The sequence below is a fragment of the Amphibalanus amphitrite genome, unplaced genomic scaffold, assembly GCF_019059575.1.
Source record: "Amphibalanus amphitrite isolate SeventyFive unplaced genomic scaffold, NRLGWU_Aamphi_draft 001428F_arrow, whole genome shotgun sequence".
Taxonomy (NCBI): Eukaryota; Metazoa; Arthropoda; class Thecostraca; order Balanomorpha; family Balanidae; genus Amphibalanus; species Amphibalanus amphitrite.
The window spans coordinates 1-10,095 of NW_024882921.1; the positions used below are offsets into that span (position 1 = coordinate 1).

Genomic DNA, 10,095 nt, shown 5'->3' on the forward strand with positions numbered 1-10,095 from the left:
ATCTCTATATCTCTCTCTCTCTCTCTCTCTCTCCCTCTCTCCCCTCTCCCTCTCCTCTCTCTCTCTCTCTATCTCTCTCTCTCTCTCTCTCTCTCTCTCTTCTCTCTCTCTTCTCTCTCTCCTCCCCGTTCTCACCTTGGTATCGATGAGCGCCGGCCGGTCCAGCCACCTGGGTGCGTTTCCGAGGCGTCAACATGTTCTTCATTGTCCAGACCCTTCTCGATGGAGCCGAACACCTTCCGTCCCGAGATGGGCGTCCGGGGCACCGCGGAGGACTTGGAGCCGCAATCTGGTGTGCGGAAATTCTCCGACTGCGGGCGCGGCCTGTCCAGGGGGGGGGGGGGGAGGCAGGGGGTCAGTGGGGCCACGGGGTGGGTAGTCAGGTAGGTAGTGATGGGGCGGATAGGGAGAAAAGTAAAAATATCGGTGCAATATAGCTACATGTGGGTGATAGTCGAGGGCAAACCAATGCATTTCATGGCAAATTTCGAGCGGAATACCTAAGAAAAAAAACTGAAGAAATGTGAAGTTGAAACAATGACCTTAAAAAGTGAAATAGGCGGTAATCAGAGTTAACGAACACTCCAGTTGCAAACGAGTCACAAAATATGACACGAAAAACGGAAAAAGATGGTACCGGAAGAGGGGAGTAAAGAACACAGCAATGCCAAATGCTCGATCGTCCCATTATATTTCAGGCGTCTGTTTCATTACCGCCATATCGGCAAATAATCCTCGGAGCCACCGATGTGCGCCCGGCGCCTACGACAGTACCATGTCGGACTACGTGTCAGACCCCCGCCCAGTCCGAGGGCCACCCACCTCCTCTGTGGCGTCTTGAAGGCGGGGTCGAGGGCTGACTCCACCGACCGGGACGGAGACAGCTTACACGGCGTCTCTGTGAGGGGATGAGAGACGAGATAGTGGTCAGTTGCGTCTCTGGGTTTCAGATAGAGGCACCACAGGCAAAGGTCCAATGAGGGAATGGTAGCTCATCAAAACACACGTAAGAACGAGCGTACAAAACTCACTAGACGGCGAAAACATTTGATGAAATGTCAGCAAATAGGAGGCAGGTGGCAGCACAAATATTATCCAGCAGTGCCGTACGATTCCGCGAATCGATAATTAAATGAACATCAGTTTTACACAAGCGCAGCCTAAACGAGCCAGCTCACGCTATGGGCATCCATAACATAATATCCCCTCCCCAAAGTACCAAACCTCCCACTTCACCCCCCCCCCCCCAGCGGCGCCCCCTCACCACCGGCGCGTCGCTTGGTCTTTTTGCTGGGTGACGGCGCCTTGGGCTGCAGAAAGTCGTTCTCCTTGTTCTCAGTCGGCGAGGGTCGGGGCGGTGTGGCTCGTTTCCTCCGCTGACTGCCCCGGCCACGCTGGGAGCCGCGGCCGGTGCTGCGCTCCAGCAGTGGCTCCATCTCTGGAGAGATGACACAACTAACGGTCAGAGGCGGCGGCGATACGATAAGGAAGGCAGAGAATCTCTACTCTGGTATCTGATACCCTGGCTTACAGAGAGGCTGAGACGATTCGAACTCAGTCTAGGTTGGTTGGTGTAGATTTAAAACCTGTTGTAATCGAGCCACTCGATGCATTCATTTATGAAATAATGACGCTAGGTGTAAAGAAGCTACCATGACTATTTTCTTTCGTCTCATTCGTCACATAGTTTTAGTTACGGAAGGCGAACCAAATAACCGACTACCGCTCCACAATCTCATGGACAGGACCATCACTTCCAGTCCTCCTTTCCTCATATCTTCCTCCTCAGACCTCAGACCTCAGCCCCTCACCTTCCCCATCTCCCCGATGGGTCTCAGAGGTCCCCACCCCGCTCCCCGATGGGTCTCTCAGAGGGCCCCTACCGTATCGTTTCACCAATGGGTTTTAGATTGCCCCCGCCCCCTCTCTCCCGCAGACCATCTCACCGATGGGTCTCAGAGGTAAGGTTCCACCCCCGCTCTCTCACCGATGGGTTTGAGGCTGAGGAGCGTCTCCATGGCCTCCTCCTCCTCCTGTTCCTGACGGCGGCGCTGGTCCAGCTCCAGCTCCAGGCCCCGGCGCTGCTCCAGCGCGTCCAGCGCCGTGTCCAGCGACTGTGGCCGCCCGTGCGGGGAGTCCCCCAGCGGCACCAGACCGGGCAGACCGGCGGAAGTGAGCTCCTGGAGGGTGGCGCGGCCGGCCGCGGCAGACGGAGGAGGCGGAGGCATCTGGAGGGGAGAAGGAGGGGGTCAGAACTGGCAGACAAAGCCTGTGTAGTGTCCTGTAGCCTGCAGCCTGTAGTATAGACAGCGGGTGTAGAGTGAGAGTCGAGTCGGTGTCGTAAAACGGCATCGAGCGTCACAGCAAGGTTCGAGCGGGACCTAAATAGCGATACAAGGCTGTTGAAATAGGGATACAAAAATGCGAGTGTGACATCTAGTCCATCACGGCTTCCCAATGACGTGATTTATAGCCAGCAATGCCGTTTTATTTTTATTTCCCACGTCACTCTCAATCTCCTTCTCTCCTCTCATCTGCTGCGTCACCTGTGTCAGTCTCTCTCTCTCTCTCTCTCTCTCTCTCTCTCTCTCTCTCTCTCTCTCTCTCTCTCTCTCTCTCTCTCTCTCTCTCTCTCTCTCTCTCTCCCTCCCTCTGACCTGCTGCGCCGCAGCCAGTCTGACGGGCTCCCCTCGTCGTTTGGCGGCCAGCAGCAGCCAGTAGGTGGCAGTGGTGTGATCATAACTCCACTGGGAGAGACGGCGCGCCATCCAGGCGCGGCTGCGGCCCCCGGAGACCGCCATCGCCGTCACCACGTCCTCGTCCGGCTGACGTGACTGAGAGGGGGGGGGGGGGGTCAGTTGGCGGCGTTAGAGGCGTCAATTCGTACACAAAGCTCTAATAACAAAGCCTCGGGGATAATCAATACCTGACGAGCTGCATCTCTGATGACACTGTTTGGGTTTTAGAATAGTTCGAAACATTCGAACTCCATCGACCACCGGCGACTAGAAAACAGCGTATCTGAAGCGGGGCTCACATCACCATGTAATAGAGCTGAGCACACCAAAACACACCTAGGGAAGCCGCTTTTCCACGTCCCAACGGGATGGTTTTCAGCGATAACCCAAGGGAATGTCACACTTGGGCAATATTCACACCCTGAAAATAGGGTAGTAGCTACCCGTAACCGGATAGCTACATGTCTATCCACTCATAATGTGTTGGTACTTGGTAGTCAGTAGCCACCAGTGGAGGGGTACTACCCACAGTGACGAGTCCGTTACCCGTTCGATAACGGATCAGTACGCACCTGGAAGTAGCTCTTCCACTCGACGGGCAGCCCTGTTCCAGCCGTGAGCCAGGGATGGGTCAGCAGCTCAGAAACCACGATCCGATGTTTGGGTTCCACCTGCAGCATCTGGTCCAGCAGGCGCAGGGAGCCCTCAGACAGCCACTCGGGCTTCTGGTACACACCGGCCTGTACAGAGAGAGCGGGGTCGCGGGTTCAAATCCCAGCACAGCCCTCCGACAGCCACTCGGGCTTCTGGTACACACCGGCCTAAGGAAAGAGCGGGGGCGCGGGTTCAAATCCCAAGAATCTTTCAGACAGGACAAGCTTCGGTGACAGGCCAGCCCGTGGCCGCAGGCGGAGACACGCGTTAATCAGTTGTAGGCTCGAATTACAGCAAGCCGTCAGACTGACATGAACACAACAGCCATATAGAAATCCCGACCCACCCGTAACAGGCTCACACAATCCTCGACCCAGTAGCGCTCCACTCTAACCATCATCCTTCACTATCTCACGCCCTACCTGTATTTTCTTGTAGAGGTTGGCAATATTCTCGTCGTCAAAGGGCAGGAAGCCACAGAGCAGGGCGTAGAGCAGCACGCCCATACTCCAGATGTCCGCCTCGGCTCCGAGGTACTGCAGGCCGGAGACCAGCTCGGGCGCCGCGTAGGCCGGCGAGCCGCAGCAGGTCTCCAGGTGGGCCTGCATGCCGCCCTCGGGGTTGGCACAGAGGCCGAAATCGATCAGCTTCAGGCGGTTGTCGTCGTCCAGCAGCAGGTTCTCCTGGGGAGGGGGGGGGGGATCGTGAGGTAGTGGTCTTGTTTGGAGATGGGGGGATTCGGGGTGGAGCAAGTCATTTATCCCGAGCTCTACACAAATATTACGACTGAGACACAAATGATCGTTAGCCGGTTAACGTAACACTTACCGTCCTACGCCGTAACGGATTTGATCAGATATGAGCCTTTTTATACGATGATGCCTCATCAAAAGATCTTTCCCAGATATCGATATCAATTTATAGAACGTCTATGTAACTCTATCGAACCTCTAGCAGCCCCCCCCCCCTCCCTCAGCGTCCCCATCCCGACCCCTGAGTGCCCTCTGCCTCTGACTTCTGAGTGCCCGTCCCCTCTGAGTGTCAGAGTGTCCCCCCGAGTGCCGGCCGTACCGGCTTGAGGTCGCGGTGGGCGTATCCCTTGTGGTGAATGTAGGCCACGGCCGAGACGATCTGACGGAAAAACACGCGAGCCTCCTCCTCCGTCAGACGGTCACGCTCCACTGCGAAAAAAAAACAGCAGACGGGGGTGGTTAGAACAAAGACGGTCCCTCTCCACTGCGAACACACATGACAGAACGGGGTGGTTAGAACTTAGATGGTCTCGCTCCACTGAGGGACCACCCCCGTCCCTCTCCACTGAATCTCCACTGAGAAACATAGACAGACGGGGTGGTTAGAACTAAGACGGTCCCGCTCCACTGTGAACAGGCAGAAGAGAACAGACCGGGGGTGGTTAGAACTACAGACTGGCTGCAGGCAAATGTTTGACACGAGTGTTCCAAAATACCTGAAAGATAGGACCCTCAAGTTGTAGATTGTGCCATGCCATCTTATATTTTTTCAGTGTTTACATTTTGAAAATGACCCGAAAACCGGAACATTTTCGCGTGGAGATTTTCGCAAATACACGATTACGATTGTGTTTAACTAAGACGGCCCCTCTCCACTGTAAACAAACATAGACGGACGGGGGTCGTTAGAACGACAGTCTCACTCCACTGTAACAGTGTAGCAAACAGAACTGTGAGGATTAGTGGATCCCGCTCTTCTACGAAAAAGGACACATTGGTCAGGGTTAACGGTCCTCTCCACTTTAATGCGGACGGGGGAAGGTTACACGTTCCCTCTGCAATAAAAAAACGGACGGGGAGGGGGAGGGCGTTGTCTCAAACATAGACGATAGAACAAAAGAGATTGTTAGACGGTTCATCTCCATCGAAAGGACGGACGGGGACGGGGTTAGACGGTCCTTCTCCAGTATCCACTGTATAACAAGGGCTAAACAGACGGCGAGGGATAGACGGTATAAGGAGGCGGCACTGGATATTTGCCGATCATTGCCACACCCTTCCAGTTCCCGGCCGGTCGTTAGGAGAGTGAACGGTAAATGACACTGGGCATCTAGTACACCGCAGTAGCCGTTCCTACAGCTGATCGGTCACCTCCCCGTCCTCCCCCGTCCAGAGCCGGCCGGGCCCGGGCCCGCGCGTGCTCACCGATATAGTCGAACAGCTCGCCGCCGCGGCAGTACTCCATGACGAGGAAGATCTTCAGCTCGCTGTCCAGCACCTGGTACAGCTTGCCGATGTGCTGGTGGGTCAGCTCCTTCATGGCCGTGATCTCCAGGTAGACGCGCGGCAGATCCACCTGAAGGTGTGGGGGGGGGGGGGGGTCAGCGGGGAGGGGGATGTGACGACGGGCGAGCGAGCAGATAGGTACGGGGATTTTGGAGAGATGGTGAATCCGGCGTTTTTACGTTTTTAGCCTTAATTCTCTCCAATACTTCCACCAATTGACTGATGATCTAAACAAGATACCTAATCTTTATTACATATACCGACAACCGCGGTACACATGTCACTAAGTCGAGGCTTACTTCGAAGACCGGTCAAGTTCTATCCACGCAACGGCGAGCGAGTTACGGGACGGCGTGGTCGTGGCATTAGCCGGCGGCTTCCCAGCCCAGCTGAGCCGTCTGGCCATGGATGAAGGGTTCTTTCATCCATGGTCTGGCTATGCCCTATAGGGGGGGGGAGGGAAGGGGGGACCAACGACGACGACGAAAACTGGTCACCGACTTTATCCGACCTTATCTGATCATGATCTATGCCTGCAGGCCACTATATAGAAAATGACGAGAAAAGTGAGCCGGAATGGCTCAAACAGACACCACACAAACTGTTTTGGTGCTAACGGTTTATTCTCACCAACACCAGTGGTCGGCTCATGTGACGGACACTTCCCCAGCCACATTTTACGCTAGGCACACAGCAATCCCCCCTGCTCACCCCGAGCTGCTTCTTGTCCATGATCTTGATGGCCACCTGCTCTCCCGTGGCCAGGTGGGTGGCCCGCTTCACCTTGGCGAAGCCGCCCGAACCGATTGTCTCGTGGAGCTCATAGAGGCCCTCCAGCGGCGCATAAGGCGAGCCCACGTTCTCTGGCATGGTGGCGGTGGTGTGACGTCACCTGGGGAAAGAGGCGAGGTCAGTCAGAGGGCTGCGAGGTCACAGGGCGTGGTGAGGTCGGGGAGCAGTGAGGTCATGAAGGGAAATTTAACCTAAGCCAAAGTGGGTGAGGTAGGAGAAGGAAGAGAGCAAGCTAGAGATTGAGTGAGGGGAGAGCAACAGATACCTTCGGAACTAGCTTTGAACGGAAACTTTAAGTAAATATATTTGAATTTAAAAACAGTAAGGTGAGAAATCATTGGGCACGAATGTGCATGTTGAATCTGAGCCATAAGAAATTAAGCATTTGGCCTATGCCAATTGAATCAACTGATAAAATGCATTTTCCTACACACCTACCTTCTCCCCTGGTGCTTCTAGGAAATCAAAAACCTCTGAGGCCAGAAATTTAAGAAAACGTGACCTTTGACAACAGAAGCTAGCACTGAAAAGACGCAAAACACCACCTAACTAAAAAACAAATATTTTATCCGTATGTTTTGTCGCGCGATTTCAAAACCCCACACCGCATTTTCTCGGCAACAGCTGATCGATTCAAATTTGCCACCTGAAATATGGTACCATATCCCTTTCTCGGGAAAGTAGAAAAATTGTTTGATCGAAATATTTATAAATTTCTTTGATAACATCAAAATTAATCCAAAATCGTTTTTGTATTCGTAAAATAAATAATACAGCATACTAACAAGCTTTAAGAAATTTAAATTATCAAATTTTGAAAGAGAAAACTCTTCACCTTGAAGTTTTCCCTTCAGTAGTGTGCGCCAGTTTTGAAATTTCTTAGTACAACTGCGCCACATATCACGCTGCTCGAATCAATACGCGCGTTTTAACATAATTTCATTTGATTTTGCTCCGCACAATAGGTGAGGCTTTCTTGCGTGTATTTGACATTTTCATAGCTTAGATTCAATGCTTATTAAGTACCTTAAATTACACATGAGACTTACATTCCCTTCTTAAATAGCACAATATGTTGTATCTGTTCTTTGGTCGTGTCTATTACCTACTTATTTTGATTTAATTTGATTTTGATATGGCTTTAGATAATTAGATGTGGTTTTTATTTTTATTTCGCGTTTTTGTGTGCTTTTTGTCATGTTAATGATGTGTTATATAACTTGTGATACCGTAAAATGGGGTGTTAAGGGAAAGTTTTGAGGTGTTTTGTTATATAACTCAAGAAGGGTTGGGGATAGAAGCATCAACTTGTCAGCATTTTATGTGGAATTTGGTGCTTTACATGCCTGCTACATTAAAGTTTTAAAAATATATACATGCATATTATTTTTTATTATTTTTCATCGCTGTCCCTTAGCACCCCAATGCGGGGTGTTAAGGGACACCTATATTATTCCAAGAAATGGTCATCAAATGCCCACAATTGGGGTGTGAATTGTGAAAGGGCACACAATTTATTTATTGAAATGTTTTGCATACTCTGTCACAAAACAAGTCAGGTTCATTCACCACTAATGGCCTAAGAAGCATCAACTTGTCAGTAAACTGCCAATTACATGTAATGCAGTTTACACTTCTGGAAAATGTGCTAACTATGAGGCAAATAGAACCAAAAAGTACCCTTCTGTCATCAACAGAAACCCATTTTGAAGCTAGTCACTTGTCATTATGTTGCCCTCTTTGTTTTGGCCTTTTTATGATGACATCACATTTAGGTACCTACATCAGTCTTCATTGGCCCATCATTGTAAAAGATAGTGTTAAGGGAGTTTTGAGGTGTTTTGTTATATAACTTAAGATGTGTTAGAGATGAAAGCATGAACTAGCCAGCATTTTATGTGGAATTTGGTGTTTTCCATGCCTACTGAAAGAAAACTTTATGAAATTATATTTATATATTATTTTTTATTTTTTCTTCCCTGTCCCTTAGCACCCCACATCCACCTCAAAATATGCATGTGTCCAGAAAAGAGGAAGAGGATGATGAATGAATGGGTGGATTTGTATAAGATTTTCAGGAAACATGTGCAATACATGTGACAATACACTTATGCATTCATTTTACCTGTACACCTTCTAGTTTATGTGGTACACACAGAGTTTTGGAGATGTCTCAATTTTGTGAAAATGTAGCATGATTTTCAAAACCATTTTTGAACCAAATCACTTGCAGGAAAAATCATGCCATTTTGTCTTTTAGTCAAGAACAAAACAGTGTCAACTACCACACTCAAGTTTTTATTTAACCTTCTCAAATTAGGAACTTAACATGACTCAAAGTTTTTCCCACGCAACTGTCCCTTATCACCCCACTGTCCCTTAACACCCCATTTTACGGTACACTGTCATAATTTGTTTGTTGAGCCACAAATGATGATGAAAAGTTAATTTTGATCTCTGCATTGAAACCAAGCCAAACCTAACCAACCCTCTCCTAACCTTACCTACAACCAAGCCTTCAACCTACAACCCAAAACCTAAAACCTACAACCTAACCTACAGCACCTCGTCCCCACCCGGCCTTGGAAAAAAACAAGTGTGACTTGTGACACCTGCTTTACTACTGCCATGGATTCTTGTTATAAGTTAATTCTTTTTTTTAGTTCATTTCAGGTATAGTTTCTCTAATCATAGCCTAAGAGTAAGTTGTGCATATTTCATAAGTCTCAAGTGTAATGCTTGTAACTCCCTGTGTCCCCTCCCAGGCTGCCTGGTATGTCGTCTCGGCGAGTCTCGGCCCGGCGCCGGCCGGTGCCGCGGCTTTCCGACAGTCCCGTGACGGGTCACGTGCCGCCGGCGACGCTCCACCATGACGCGGACGGCCGTTACTGCGTCACGGAGCGGCTGCAGCCGTCACTAACAGCCGGCGGAGGCGGTGTGACGGACGGAACTCTTGGGAAGAGCCCGGGGGAGAGAGGAGGAACCTCAGCGCAGCCGGAGCAGAGACGCAACACGGACACCACGCCTCTGAGCCGGCGCGCTGTAACTACCACACCCTCAGGATCTGGGGTCAATAAGGGCGCGAATACCACCCCACAACACGCCCCCGTCAGTGGTACGAGCCGGCAGACCGACAGCGCCAGCTCGGGCGTGCGCAGTCTGACGCTAGCTCTGAGCGACCACGGGAGTTCCCCCGAGATCGGTGCACATCGCTCGACCTCCGACACACCTCCGGGCCGGCCTCCGGGCACCTCCGGACCCGCTCCGGCCCGGTCCGGACCTCCGGACGCCGCGCCCGGCGCGTTCGACAGCGACGAGGATGACATCTTCGAGTCGGACCTGCGCGGCCGGATCAGTGACGTCATCACGCTGCTGCGCGGAGACACGGACCTGAGTGCTGATGACGGCAGCGCGTACGGCGGGGGAGGACGGGTGCCGAATGGTGTCGCCGGCAGCAGCGGCGCCGGAGGGGCCAGCGGGGACGCGGAGGATGGTACCGAGCCGCTCCGACCCAAACGCGTCCTGGACTTTGAGTTGGTGACGGACGCCGGGAGCGGCGCCGAGGACCGCGGCGTGGCTCGCGCGCCACCGCTTCCCGCCGGCGCGCCGCCGTGCCGCCTGCCGCCGGCGCACGTGACGGCCGACACGTCTGT

General features: G+C 52.0%; 1 protein-coding gene across 1 annotated transcript; it reads right to left on the bottom strand.

The window, feature by feature from the left end:
* Positions 1–135: 135 nt before the first annotated feature.
* Positions 136–7,050, bottom strand: LOC122372988 (maternal embryonic leucine zipper kinase-like; the record flags this gene model as incomplete). Its single annotated transcript, XM_043350703.1, is given in 12 exon segments — positions 136–206; positions 208–324; positions 823–898; positions 1,265–1,438; positions 1,988–2,228; positions 2,658–2,834; positions 3,311–3,478; positions 3,815–4,075; positions 4,464–4,573; positions 5,570–5,720; positions 6,362–6,542; positions 6,881–7,050. Coding segments are annotated over 11 exon segments (1,705 nt in total), but the record flags the coding sequence as incomplete, so codon positions are not given.
* Positions 7,051–10,095: the final 3,045 nt, after the last annotated feature.